Below are 15,070 nucleotides of genomic sequence, written 5' to 3' on the forward strand. Positions count from 1 at the left end.
GTTTTCATGATCCTAAGATTATCCTGCAGAATTCTTAAGATATACATGCTGACTAGGAAATTCTGGAAATTTAAGTCCACACATCAAGTTTTTTTTAAAACAGCTCTCTCACTATAGGCATTGGTCCACTCAGTTGACTTAACGCTTAGTCTGTGCTACTGCTTAGAATCTTGCTATAGCTATAGGAGCAGCTTTAAGACAGCTGTAAGATTGTAGCTTTAGCTACCCCATCATTCTTTTTTAACCCAGTAACAAAATCAAGAGACCTTTCAGGGCAAATGATGTTTTATTTCAGTTTCTCAGTGATATTTCAGCCATCAAAAAAATAAACTCTAACACATGTGGATGGAAGACTTTCTACAATGTTACTAAGTGGGTAAATCTCTTTTGACTCCATGATTTTGATCAGAGTGTCATTTTATTTTGTGTGTATAATTCATCCAATAAGTTAGGAAGAAGCATGAGGAGCTAGAACATTAAAGTGCTTTTCATTTCTGAGCTGGGATCATATTATTAATGCACTGGCCCTTTTCAAGGCATTTCTCCATTTCAATCAGCAGCTTTACTCCATCCACTACCATCTGCACCAGCTCTACTTCAGAGAATCCCAGACGGTCAGCGTTGGAGATATCAAATACTCCCCCCACAGCTGCTGTGTCCACACCACCTAAAACAAACCAAAACAGAAGTGAGGAACCCAAATTGAAAGCTCTACGATACAGTGAATATATTGTTACATTAGGATCAGAATTCAAATAATTACAATACACACACACACACACACTTCTTATTCCAGCATGTTTGAACAGCGCTGTTTTACAACCATCCAGTCAACATGTTTACCTTTAAAATTCTGCAGGATTGTCTTAAGATCACAAGCTGATCCCATTAAATTGCTTATGTGGATGTGCCTCCTTTCAAACAACTTCTAGTAAGGAAAAGCAGCATGTATTTCCTAAATTCCAGAAGTGAATTGTGCATGTGACTATCAGACCCTAAGGGAGTCATATCATTTAGGCCATGCCTTTGAAGTATCAGACATCAAAACTAAGCTGCCTTAGACTAGACCTCATCGCCACAACAATATACCCCTGTGTCTTGGAAAGTCAGCCTTTATGTTTTTTGAGTAGACTCTACTTGCTACATAGGGTCATCCCTGCTACGAGGCAGAATGCAACACCATAAATTGGGTCACATTCCCTTTTCCTGTATTCTCACAATCTACCACCAGCAGAGCTGTTTCACTTTGCCTGAAGTATTTGGTTCTCCATAGCAGTTCTGAGGTCCAGTCCTAAACAGCTGCCCTTTATGCATCACTCAGTGATTTCTCGGAATGATGGGCACTGTGAAAGAACCCAGGGAGGCTGCCTGAATATGTAGTTTGTGAGCTACCTCACAACATGGCATAGAGAGCCTGGTTGCCTGGAGGACAGCTTACCTTTGATACCACTGCTTACCATCTGCCTGGCTAATTTAATCTGGCTGGGGTTAGGATTAGATTCATTCAATTAAACTGTATCAGGATGCCAGAAGCTTTGTAGCACTTGCCCTGCATAATAAGGTTGCCCCCAAGATCTAGATGGTTCCCACTCTACTAGTGTTTCAATGGGGCTTCGAGCCCTGTCTTTTCTTCAAGGCCTTTGGCAAAAGCAGGTGAATCCCCCTGGACTGCTATCTTATTTTTGTTTTTTTACTCTTGACAAACTAGGTATAGGGAGATAGTTAATAGGCAGATCCTCCTCAGAATGATGCCTAACTAGTGTGATCAGCAGTGCTCCTACTGCCAACTCAGGAAGGCAAAAAACCCATCTTCCTGTCTTAAGTGGGGATTCAGCCCCATGGACTCAGAGAGCAAATTTATTTGGGCAGCTATACATTACCAGATATATTAGGGCTACAAAATCCCCAGAATTAGCAAGCATATCAAAATTCTTTTTGTAAAAGTCTGCCTCATGTCTGTTAAGACTTCAAAGCTGAGGGCTGTTGGAGATTTTAGGACAATCTGCGCTTAACTATTAATATCTTGGCTCTGCTGAATAAGTATCAGTAATATGGCATTTACCAACTGGAGGGCAGAAATATTTCTTAAATACAGATAGAGGTATGACATTTTTTCAGAATTAGAGATATTACCCAAAGCCAAATTCTCATTGTTGAGAGAGAAGAAACTGATTATAATTCAAAGTGATGTTAGGATCTTGTATAATAGTTTTTACATGAAAAAAATTCCCTGCATACAAAAGTTAGATTGAAAGAGAATATTTTAAAAATCTGTATCAAAGACTCATTTGTTTGTATTATGACCTTTCCCCAACCACTTTGTTTAAACTGTGTTTGGTTATGTTTTAAAATGCCTCTCAGAAGTTGTTTAAAAGGGTTTAATTGTATGTTTATCATTATCATTCACCATAATCTGGCTCATGAGTTCTTGACAGAATGATTTCAAACAAATGAAACAAGCACCATCCATGCTTCCTTCCTCACCTGTACCACGTTTCTGCAGCCTCAGCCTCTTGAGGATATCTCCAAATTTCTCATGTTTGCTAAGATTCGGCAATTTAACATGAACTCCCGCCCGAAGACCTGTGCCAAGGTTGGATGGGCAAGTCAAGATGTATCCCAGATGGGAATTCCACATAAATTCATAGTTTTGAGATTTGAAGAGTGTTTCAAGCTAGAGAGAAATGCAGATAGTTATAAAGAACTTCATTCTTCATTTCACAAGCTGAAGAAAACTGAAAGAGATCTTTCAAGGTCAACAACACAATTTTTAACATACCTACAGATTCCAATGTTAAATAAAGTATGACCATCATATTATTTCCAGGTAAAATTAATTGAATCTTTGGCTTTGTCATGCAACAATCAGTGGCTCAGCAGTGGGATTGTCATGATCACATAAAATATTGCTGGATGAGATTGTTGCCCCCTTGCTTTATTGTATGAAGGTAGTTTAGTTCTTTCAGTTCCCAAACATAAAAGTGGAAGAAGAGATAAAGTCTGCACTATAAGAGCAAGACATGCCGCAAGGTTCTTCATGCAAAGTAGGTTTTCCACTCTGTATTTCTCCAAAGTATAATCTCAGCTTGATGAAAAGCAACATTATTGGCATAGGACGGGCCAAATTAAGGTCTCCATGTTATATGAAGACCCTAAATCTTTGGTGCAATCTGCAGAGTTGATTCAAAGACTGCCACCAAAATGGAGTTCCTTTAATATGCAGTATCATGTATGCCATATAAAGTATATATATGGGAAGTAAATTACATCACTTTCTGTTTCAGAATTTAAATAAGCAAAAATACTATTTCTCCTTCTTTCTCTCTGTCCATTTGCTGAAATGCAGTTCCCAGTATACCACTAGAAAGTAAGCAGAGTCCTTCTCCCCCCCACAAAGCAAATACAATATACAGCTTGTTTTATCCCTAATAGATGGATGGGGCTAATATATACTTTCATCTTAAATGAATGAAAGATGGACTTTTTATTCTTTCTGTGATGCGCTGATTGCTATTTCTTTACTGCTTAGAAACATATTACCATTTTAGGCACCCTAATGCCTAAAGAATTTGCTCAGAGAATTTACAAAGTTACTGTATAGGTTACAAATAATTAAAGAGACTCCCCCCCCCCCCCATCTCAACTATGGTAGCATACCACAGCATAGATACCTTCCGGTTAGAAATGTTAGAACAAGCAATGGCCAAACCTCATTATAAGCTCTGTGGGGACTGGAGACATGCTGGGACTGGCCCTCTCTGCTCTTGGAAACTCATTTCTGAAGTTGCATATAACTATCTGTTAGTACAAGACAGGCAACTGAGTTAGAGAATGCCTTAAATCTGCAAGTATTTAAGATTTCTGGCCAGAGGCATAATATATATTATATATCACTATTATTTGACCACTATTCCTTCAATAAACAGGGAGAGTGATATCCAAGAAGTTTCTGGGGCAGGAAGGATGCACATTTTTACTTTCAAGCTCACTGTACCGCTACTTTTGCCTAAACAGATACTTTGAAACCATTATCACTATATCCTGATATGTTTGTCCTAAAGTCTGTGTTGTATTTAAATCAGCACTTTTGAATTGGATATTGTAGAGAAGGCTGCATCAGCTTGGATCCCTGGGCAAAGTCTACGTGCTTCCATTACCAATTATATTTACCTGCGTTAGCCCGGAACAGAAGCGAGCGAAAACCTCTTTCATATTTCCACCTTTTTGCATGGAAATAATTCTAAGGTGATCTTCCTCATTGATCCACACAAGGAAAGTCTTATTGTCATTATGCCTAAGAAGACAAAAGAAGACTCCTTTATCTCAAGCATAAACATATATAAGTTTACATACCAAAAAGCTTCCAAATGATGTTCTATAGCTTCTGATTGAGCTCATACCATTACTCTGCTGTAGCCATATCTGTATATTGCTACTATGGCTACTGTATACCCATTGCTACGACCTCTAACTGAGCAAAATGCTACATCACAGGGAATAATTTTTGAACCAAGATACCTCAAATCCCTCCAAAACCAGGGCTCATGACTCCCAAGACAATGAAATTTGGGGAAGTTGTGGCTACTTCAGTGTTATTAGTGGCTGCTGAGCTGCTGCTGCAGTCATGTGATCTTCATTTTCATTGTCCTATGACAGCTTCCCAGCCAGCTTTGCAATCCCTTGCTTCTTTCCCCACCCAACGGCAGCCACCTGCTTGGTAGAAGGGAAGGGGATTTCAAATACTTCTTGCTAGATTCCCACTAGGAATCTCAATGGGGAAGCTAGCAGGAATTCAGAAGTCACTCCTGTGCCCACTGCATTTTTGCCCACCCTTGATCATTCTGTTTCTCTGAAAGATAAGGAAATATCTCTGAAACACTGATCCAATAGGGCACAGGTTGCCTAGTAGATTAACAAAATATACCAAGCACTTCCAAGCACATAACTATAAATGGGAAATCTGCACTCACTACAATCATGTATTTGTTCAGAAATGGGTGTACCAATAGTGCAGTATAGAAATAGCAATAGAACTTAGACTTATATACTGCTTCATAGTGTTTTACAGTCCTCTCTAAGTGGTTTACAGAGTTAGCATATCTGGATCATTTTATCGACCTTGGAAGGACAGCAAGCTGAATCAACCTTCAGCTGGTGAGAATCAAACCCCTGGCAATCAGCAGAATTAGCCTACAGTATTACATTCCAACCACTGTGCCACCATGGCTCCTTGGAATGTTACACTACCCAAGAACAGTTAGCCATCAACCAATTTTTTTCATCAGAATGTAAAACCAATCCATTAGGAATTAATGAATACATACAACAAATGAAAGTATACATTAACTGTAAATGAAACAACTGAAATCTAAGTATGAAATATGTTGGGAAAAACCAGGTATAAATTTTGGAAAACAAAACTATAAAATTTTTGAATTCATTTCATCCAGGCAGAAGAAATATTCTTCTAAGTGACCTGGATGTATGGGTAGGATAATGCATATAAGAAAAATTAGTGTTGCAGAAAATGAGGTTGAGAGACATATGTGTAAAGGATATGGAGAGCACAGATATTTGCAAATGTAACCAGAGAGATCAAGATAAGTAAATTAAAAGATCAAAATATGAGAATAGATGCTGAATGATTTGAATTTAATACTGAATGAATGTCTGGCACAAAAAAAAAAATATGGTGAGGGAATTAATGAAACCTGAACTGGAAAACAAATGTGAGAAGAATGAACAAACAGATTAGGGTAAAGAACCTGAAAAAGTCCTGGTGGGATAGAATAAATGAGGTCTTGAGAAAGCATCAGGTAGGAAGTTTAAAGAACAAAAGCGCAGCATGAAAGCAAGGATTGTTTTACAAGGACAGGAAGGCAAGAAGAGAAATAATTAATGATGTTAATATAAGCTAGCTTTAATTATGTTTCCTTATATCATGTCTTTAACTTCTTTGGTTAATGCCAAGTTAGTGTGACAAGTATATATTATTTTGCACTGCTAGGATTTTTATTTAATTAAAAAAACCCAATTTTATCAGAAAAAAGTTTGGGTCAGGAGAAAGAATCCAAGTTAATTCTGCAGAACGAGTGTATCTGTTAGGTAACATGAGCTTAAGTTAAAAGAGCTTCTGTCTTCCAGCAAGTCTCTAATACGTTAAATTATACATGTTGCTGATCAACTCACTGACCAGTTTCACATGTAGTTGTAATCCACAATGTCGTGAAGCCACCTTTATTGAATAAGCCACAACCGGATGGCTATAAGAATTTATAAATCACAATATCAAGCTTAAATGAATGTCTTAATATTCAAGATGCAACTTTGCCTGGCAACACTCACCAGATCCCCCTTCCATCAGGCCAGTCACGGGCCATTCCAGAAGCCAAGAGCAAAGGGGAAACGGGTTTATCGAAAAGGAAGTGATCATCAATGAGCTGTTGTTGTTCGGCATCTGTCAAATTCTTCAAAGCATAATACTTCCCACTGAAATCCCCTTCCAGGCTGGCCAAAGCTGAAGGAAGAATAGCAAGGATTGTAAGCATTGAGATTGTTTTAAATGAGTTATTTAATAGAATATGCATATTCTTCTGGCCTAACATTCATTATGCCAAAGAGAGCAAAAAGGCTAGCTTCAGCCTGGCATGCTAACTTTTAACAATTTTCTAGCAGAGCAAGGCACTGGCTGTTTTCCAGAGTCTTGAGGCAGGAATGGGAGGAAGAATGCACCCTTCATTCAATGTACCTGCTTTTTAGCTGCTCCATTAATTAACATGCAGTTATTGGGTACCCCTAAAGTAGTGTTTGTTTTCAGGAACATCTTCCAGCAGAGTTATCTGCAAAGCACACTCATGTCAAGATGGTGGCTGCAACACAGTGTTTAAAGCTCCACACATGAAAACACTGCAAAAACAGGAGGAGTTGTTAACTGTGGTTACTCTGTTTCCCTTGCATTCACTTGAATAAATGCAAGGGAAGCAGAGTAACTACTGTTCAATTTTCTGCTGCAGGCAAGACTTCAAAGGTGCATTGAGCTACAGGCATGGTACAGCTTTCTAGCTGGCACAAAAGGAGTCTAACATGAAACACTCAAAGAGATAGTTCAATCATACTCACCAAGCATCTAATTAAACAAATCAGATAGTCCTCGATTTATGACAATTGGGACCAAAATCTTGGTTGTTGAGTGAAGCAATTAAGTGAGATATCATGTGACTGACTGCCCACATGACTGCTTTTGTACAATGACTGCAATCCCAACACTCATGGCTGTGATTATTTTTTGCACAGATCATTAAGTAGATCAGATCCCAGGTAAGGAATGTGTTGGGGAATAGGGAAGGGGAATAGGGAAGTCCTGGGAGACACTGCTCAGGAGCTGAGAATCCTCCCCGCCCATATCCAAGCAGGGTTTTCAACCCAAGTAGAGAGATACTTACATGTCTTATGAACTGGGCCTCACTCACTCATCTGGGGCATCTCATGCTTCTTATCTTACCATGCCCTCTGCTTGGCTTTCAGCTCCATCTTGTTTCTGGCTGAAGGATCTGCCTGCCAAAGCAGTGCAGTTCCCCTCCATGCACAGAAGATAATTCCTTTGGTGGTATGCAAAGATGGGGCTGAAATCGGTAGGATTTCTGCATCCCATTAAAGGAGATCAGTTCCTCTCAGGAGGCAGCTCCCTTTCAGCCAGCCCCCCCCAGAGCTAGAGGGAGTCCTCTCAGCAGGAGTGCTGGGACAACATTTTGTGATGTCCAGATGTGCTTTACGGGCCATAAAACATCATTTGGGTGGCCATCTTAATTCTAGTCCATTGTTAACAAACAGTTGTAAGTTAAGGACTACCAACAATGCAAAAGGCAAGGGTAATTCTACCCTATTTTATATCTACTTGTTCCTTTTGATTATCAAATTACCATCAGGACTAAAACCAATTCTACTTGCTTGGGGGGTTTGTACACAAGCAATGCTGAATTTTACCTTCCACAGAAAGTTTTTCAATTGCACGTCTCTCGCCTCTGCTACAGTGGGGGGGCAGACAGAAGCCACGGATGCTCCTACCAGTTCGGACACGTGAACTCAGAACATAGTTGGGGTCCAAATCATCGCCACCCTATAAAAGGAAAGAGCTTCATCATAGTAGTAAGAGACCCAACAGCTAATTCCATCTAGACTTACTCTGCAAATGAAAGGCAAATTCAGAGTTACATGGTGCACATTATATTTAAATGCCAGTGATATTAAATCTTAGTTCTGTATTTTCATTGTCCTTCCATACCCTTTAATTAAAATTTAATCAAGGAGAGAAGCAACCTGGAATTAAGGAGAAACTTCCTAACAGTGGGGACAATTAACCAGTGGAACAGCTTGCCTCCAGAAATTGTGGGTGCTTCATCACTGGAAGTTTTTAAGAGGAAATTGGACAGTCGCTTGTCTGAAATGGTATATAGTCTCCTGCTTGAGCAGGGGGCTGGACTAGAAGACCTCCAAGGACCCTTCCAGCTCTGTTCTGATTGATTGACATGGCTGTACAAATGGCAGCCAATGCCCAGTTCCTAACTGCTTCCACTTCCAACGTTTTATGACAGCCGCCTTGCTGATGAACAGCACCATTCCATAATTTCCCTAGAAGATGTATTAAGCAAGGTCAGTACTTATGCTGAAAGAAGCATTTTAAGCCAACTCTTGTCATTCTTATAAAGAAGTGTAAGATATTGTTGAGAAAAGCCCATTTTTGGACGAGATCTCCATCCTGGAAATGGGATACTGGCAATCAAGGGCTTACTTTAGAGCCCAAACATATGCCATTCTTCTGCTACAGAGGCTTGAAAACAGGTAAAGTTTCAATTTGCTTCATTACTATTAGTCCTTTACCTGTCCTTGAATTGAGTCTAATACATTTGGAGGGCACTGGAAGAAAATTGGAGCATCAGTTCATTAATCTCTCCAACATAAAGACGATTTTCTTCCACAAATAGGAAGCTCTTCTCACTAGCCATGGCCAGTTATTTTTTATAGTGACAGTCTAGTGATAGAGTGCTCTTCAATCCTATATTCCATGATGGAAGCGATTTATCCATCTCCACTGCTAAGGCATAAAGGACTAAACAAGTCAATTTATCATGCTTATTGTCCAAAAGATTCTAAATGAATGTTCAGAGTACAGACAAAAATTCTCTCCTGAAGAATATCTTTCTACACATGAGAAAGAAACCTAATAGTGAGGCCCAAGCTAATCCTAAACATACCTGTGCAATTTCTATTAAAACTCTTTAGCAACAGGAATCGATTAAAATTTTGAAACTGGCAATACAGATTGCAGCCTTCATAAATGTCACTCCGTAAACATATCCTATTGCTGCAGAAACAATTCTAGGTTAAGGAAGCTACCAATGGGTAGTTTTTAACATGCCTACCAGGTGTGAATCAGAAAGTACAGCATCAAAAGAATAAGTTAAAAATCTGTTAATAAATATTTGCCAATAAAGGAGAATATTTGTAGCTCGGGTTTAAATGAGGGGTCTCTGGAGCTCTCTGAGCTTGCTTGTTTTCTTGCAGATGTTTCATGATCCTAACTAGATAGTATCATCAGTACTAGTTGACCAGTTGACTGGTGTTACCTAGTTCGGGTAATGAAACATCTGTAAGAAAACAAGTTCAGAGAGAAACAGGGACCCCCTCATAAGTATCTGCTTCTTTTTAAAAGACTTCCCTACCTTCAGGTTATCAGGATTCAAGTCAGTCTTATGTTGATCCGTAGGTTTGTAGCCTCCGTGTCGATCTTCAATAACTGGGTCAAAGAGGTCACAGAATGTGACATACGAGTCCTCATCACCAGCTACGCATCCCACTGTCTTAATATAGGGATGGCCTACAGGAATTAACAAGCCAGAAGAGCTTTGGTTTGGATAATGCTTCGGTTCCATTCTAGCATTTGGCATTTCCACTCAAACACATTAGATTTTGTATGTCGTTAGCTTTAAAAGGTATAAAGACTTTGATACACTGTGAGTTCTCTGTTCAGTTAGACTTTATAGTTTGTTCATAGGTTTGTGTGAACGCAGCACATTTAAAAAGTGTGTACGTGTGTTGAAAGTAAATATTTGCTTTGAATATTTAGTTTACGCTGAATGCTCCAGAATTAGGCAACCTTAAAACCTTAGTTTCCATTAATCTGTGTTTTATTAATATTATAAAAATACATAGAACTATATATTTTCTGTGTAGGTATCAAATGTTATCTACACAGGCAGTCCAAATTCTACAGCCAGCACACATTACAAAGTGGGGAGGGTTCTTTTGGGCAAAATCCATTCTGAAACACAGACTTTTGCAAAATACAATCACAGGGAAATCAGCACCAAAATGGGGTGAAGGCAACTCATTATTTTCTCACCAGTGAAATCTTATTTAGATTTTTAAATTCTGAGGTTTCAAGCAGGGCTAATTTATCTAACCTGCCAACCCTCAGAACTGCAAAACTACCATTGTCCTTAATCTGCTAGCCAGTGGTTCCCATGGGCATTGTAAAGTATAATGTCTAGAAGTTACCAGGTTGAGGAAGACCGTAATCAGTGTCTGAAAAAAAAATCACAAATCAACTTCATAATAAGCCAGATATTTCTCTGGCAAGGCCATCCCTTAATGGATCAATTTCTATCAGGCCTATAGGAAAGTTGCCTGGAACTCAAATGCCTAATGCTCAGAAATCACTAAAATTGAATGCAATTGTTATTTATCAAATTTAGATACCATCCATCTCACTCTCATTATCACATAGAGACTAAGCATCTCTGAGGACATATACATTTTCATTAGAGATCATTATCAAATTATAATTTATCAGTCACTGGTGCCCAAACTTTTTATAACATTGCAAATTTTGTATCCAGTCCACAACAAATGATACCCAGGTGCCTCCATAAAACTTGCGAACAGGATGTCAAGACTACAGTTATCTCTGAAACATAAGACTGTAGAGCACAGGGGCTCTATTTATCACTATTGTTTGGATTAACGTGTACTCAGCAGTCTATTTCTAGAAGTAGTCATTGTAACTATTAGCCAGAGAGACTTCAATTAATTCAACCCGTTTGTTAATGGCTAGGAGAAGTTAATGGTCCTCCCTTCATCACATCTAACAGTTCTAAAGGAGGTTTCCAAGGCATAAAGGGCATAAAAAGCCATTCTAAAAAGCTCCATTACATACTACAATTAACCTCAACTAACAAGCATTTCATCTAAACCAGGCTTGTTTCAGCCATTTTGCATTTCTGTGGCCACAGCCAATTTCATGCCAAAAGCCTGTATCTTCATTAGCCAGTTCACCGGCTCAAGGCTTTGGCAGGATTATCAACCCCAGACTGAATAACAGCTTACAAGGAAAAGGATTCACAATTTCTAGCTCAGATTCAGGGTTAGAACATCAGCTACATGGCTTTTGGGGAAACTTGACTATGGATGGCCTCATTGGAAGGCACCTTTAATTATTAAAGGTGCCAGTTCAATATTGCTAGAGAGTAGCAGGAAAAATGCAGTAATATCCCCACTGCTGAGATCTACTCCTACTTTATGTGCCAAAGAGCAGCTGTATTTCTTAACCAGGGAGTCATTTTAAGAACTACAGTTGTAAATTATATTCATTTAGAATTGGGACTTCCTGGGAGGGGAAGGGAATTTCTCGTTCAACATTAATATTTGGGGGGGGGGATAAGCAGAAGGAATCAATAAATTTGTATTTGTCAGTAAATAAAGCCATTCTTGTTGCTATCAAGATTCTGCATAAACACTTTGCAGGATTTTTTTTTAAAGGTTGCCAGGAGATTCTCACAGATGGTGTTTTTTTTTCCCTAAAGCAGCACAGCACTCCCTTGTTAAAAAAAGGAACAGACAGAAATTAAATGAGCAGCCATTTTCCTTTACCTGGGTTGTCAACCCCTGTCTGAATACAATCATCCACAGTAAATCCAGTAGAAGTCTGTTTATCCTTCAGCTTTGAATATAACTCCAAGGTCAGAACTGAAGCCATGTGATTGTTATGGAGACTTAGATCTGGGTATTCATCTTCCGCGGAGTAATTCATCTTGCAAAGATTGTGGCTGTTTGAAAACGGCATAACTGGCCTGTCTGAAAGGAGCTAAGAGAAAGGGGTGAGGGGAGGAGAGGGAAAACATCATTTTGCCTCTTGCAGGGTATTAACTTTAGCTTCAGTTATACAGAAAAAGGCTAGTCAGGATCAAGGTCACCTTGCAGTCAGTCTCTCCCTTACCTGCCTCAATTCAACACTGTCTGCATAGCACCTGCAGTTGTGGAGGGTTGCCAAATATTACTCAACTCCTCCCCATACCGCTGGCCTGCAGGCTGGGCCAACACTAAGAGGCTTGGCCAAGGTCAAGGTGCTTGATCTGTGGCTGACCAACCAGGAATAGGAAGCCCAGACACCTACCTTCCCCCCCACCCCAGCTTCTAAAAGCTTTACTAAGAACGCCTCCCTCCCTTTTTCCTGGATGCCAGAGGTCACCTTCACCTCGAGGATAGCAGACATTTTGCTGCAGAAGACAGAAAGAACCCCGAGTTCCCTTCCGGTGGGTTTTCAGCCACGGGTTCCTTTGCGAAGAGCCGGCTGCCGGGAGAGCCGAGCCTTGCAAAGCAAGCCCAAGGAGGCAGGCAGCCTTAAATTCTAGCCTTCCCCTCGTCAGGGCTGCCTCGTTCCGCGCCCCAGGCACCTAACCTCTCTGTTGCAAGAGAAGAGAAGCCGGTTAGGGATGCGCAGGGCTTTGGCACAAACAATCGCAGATGGAAAGGCCGCGGGGTTGTTATCTACCTACGACTTTCCATCGGCTCTCCGGCAGAAGCGCGTCGGAAGGAGCAGGTGGCGGCCGCGGCGGAGTGGGGGGAAAAAGGCACGGGAAGCGGGAGGGAGGCTTTAAGTGGATCGAAAAAAAAAAAGCGGGGGGGAAGGGCGCTGGCTGCGATGCATCGCAGCTGACTTCCACCCGCGCTCTCTCCCTTGGCTTGCTCGAGCCTGGAAGGTCTCCTTGGCCAGAGCAGCCTGGCTTGAGCGGGAGAGCTGCGATGCGCGACAGTTCCGGCAAGGCTGTATTATTACCTTGGGGGAGCAAATGGCCGGGAGGCGGCAGGGAGTTGGGATCGCTGGCTTGGCGCAACTTGGCTTCCCTCTGTAGCCCTCTCGAAGACTGGCGAGGGAACCCCCGCTCTCCCCTGCAGCCCTGCTTTATAAGGGCAAGAAAGAGGCGGCCTCCTTCCCTCCCTCTGCACTGCCCAGGAACGCGCTTTCTTGGGGGCATCTCAGCCTCAGGAGAAGCAGCGACCTCGAAAATGAAACGGGCCACCATTACGTAACCAAGATGAATGGAGCCAATTGCTCTGAGCGAAAAACCCTAAGTCCTCTACATGCGCGCGGGCGGGCGCGGGGGGAAGAGGGCGAGTGTCGGAGCCCTCCGAGCATCGCGCCTCAGCGAAAGGAGTCGGATTTTTTAAAAGAGTTGGGGGAAAAAAAAAACCCAACAACCAAGGACGCCTGCAAAGATTTGAAGCGTTATCTCCAAGCCTTTGGACACGTCCACATTCTGGACGTGGCGCTTTTTTTTCTCTTTCTCTTTCTCTCTCTCTCTCGGTCCAAGAAAGAAGCTACAATCGTTGCGGCGTGAGAGCAGACCCCGAGTCGCCCTTCCTCTCCCCAGGGCGAGATGCTTCCTTCAAGAAACGCGCCTTCGCAAAGAGAGAGAAACAACAATGCTGGTCTTTTCGTGCCAGTAAAATGCCTGCTCGGGTTTTTCCTCAGAAGACGCCGCAGAGCCGGGCGTCCAGCTCGCCAACGTCAAGCTCTAATCCGAAGCCAAAAAAGGGGCTGCCCGGCACCGCTTGCCCTGCGCACTTACCGAGAGACTTTCGGAGGAAACTGCGAAAGGAAAAGCTCCGCCAGAAAGACCTGCCTGAAATGAAGCCTTTCCCTCCACCTTCCCATCCCTTTTATATGCACCCTAAGCCGGCTGCTTATTGGCTGGTATTTATATTCCATTCATTCCATTGGAGATTTGCTTCTAAGGGTGGGGAAGAACTTCTCGCCTTGCTCGAGATCTAACTGTGGTCCCCCACTTTGCTGTCGGGCCTCCTAACGTCCGATGCCCCGGCCGTGGTGTCTCGGACAGCCACAAAAGGCTTTCAACAAAGGGGAGTCACTTGAGACATTTAACTGTGGGGAAATACGAAGGATGCCGTCGCCAGCTTCCCACACACACACCCTCCCTCCCTCACGGAAAGGGACTGAAACACCACATGCCTGGGAATCGGGAAACCGCTGCTTGATGCAATGCTTCGGAATAAACCTCCGCAAACGTGTTTTATTCCTAAGGATGGAGTGAGAACTCTCAGGTCGATGCGATGCAGACCTGTTTGAACCAAGGTGTTTTTCCCCCCGCTCTTTTATTCGCTGTTTTTTCTTCTGCATCCAGTGAAAATGAATACAAGAGTATTTCAGTACAATGGAGAGAAATACAACCAAAAGCTTTAAAGATTTAGTGCTTGATTGTGAAATTCTCTGCAATTGGATTTATATAACAGCTGTGCTAAGCCATACTTTGTTTAACCACGATTCATTGCTTAGTTGGATTTTCATCAGATAGTAAACTAAACCAAGACAATTGTTACAACTTCGGAGAGCTTTTTGATAGGATTGTTCTGCAATATATTATCTTAGCAACTTCCCATAGAGTTATCTGCTACTCAGCAGATACACAGGGAGACTGTAGCTTCCCAGATTCCCAGCCCATATAGCTCTGGGGACATCTAAGAACTGCTGCACCAAAACAGTTGTTCTAAATTGAGTTCTGCAAATCAGTTCTAAGCCTATTTCATGTTTGATTGAATAACAAGTCTTAATACCAAAGGAAATAAATATACTTAGGAGTAAATGAGGTTAATTTCAACAGGATGAACCCTACCGTGAGTCTAAGATAGTTTAAATCTATAAAGATTGGTCTTTGTCATTTAGAATGAACCTGTGCCCATCCAGCTGTTGAAGAACAATTCAATTGCAATGTTGCCA

General features: G+C 41.4%; 1 protein-coding gene across 1 annotated transcript; it reads right to left on the minus strand.

The window, feature by feature from the left end:
• Window positions 1-267: 267 nt before the first annotated feature.
• Window positions 268-14,015, minus strand: CKB (creatine kinase B). Its single transcript, XM_026698556.2, has 8 exons — window positions 13,905-14,015; window positions 11,926-12,139; window positions 9,720-9,874; window positions 7,984-8,116; window positions 6,346-6,517; window positions 4,171-4,294; window positions 2,485-2,674; window positions 268-667 (listed from the first exon to the last, which is right to left on the minus strand). The coding sequence occupies exons 2-8, from the start codon at window positions 12,116-12,118 to the stop codon at window positions 489-491; spliced, it is 1,146 nt and encodes a 381-aa protein (XP_026554341.1). The 5' UTR covers window positions 12,119-12,139; window positions 13,905-14,015; the 3' UTR covers window positions 268-488.
• Between the last annotated feature and the right edge of the window lie 1,055 nt (window positions 14,016-15,070).

Source organism: Pseudonaja textilis, chromosome 1 (genome assembly GCF_049901715.1).
Source record: "Pseudonaja textilis isolate UNSWEBS1 chromosome 1, rPseTex1.2, whole genome shotgun sequence".
NCBI lineage: Eukaryota > Metazoa > Chordata > Lepidosauria > Squamata > Elapidae > Pseudonaja > Pseudonaja textilis.

What these genes read in the sequence shown, in the direction of transcription:
- CKB (XM_026698556.2), bottom strand. Translation starts at nt 12,118, where the DNA reads ATGCCGTTTTCAAACAGCCACAATCTTTGCAAGATGAATTACTCCGCG. An exon ending in TGAAAAACTTTCTGTGGAAG is followed by an intron (nt 6,518 to 7,983) that starts GTAAAATTCAGC and finishes TTCTTCCTTCAG; the next exon opens with CTTTGGCCAGCCTGGAAGGG. An exon ending in TCTGTTCCGGGCTAACGCAG is followed by an intron (nt 2,675 to 4,170) that starts GTAAATATAATT and finishes ATTTCTCTCTAG; the next exon opens with CTTGAAACACTCTTCAAATC.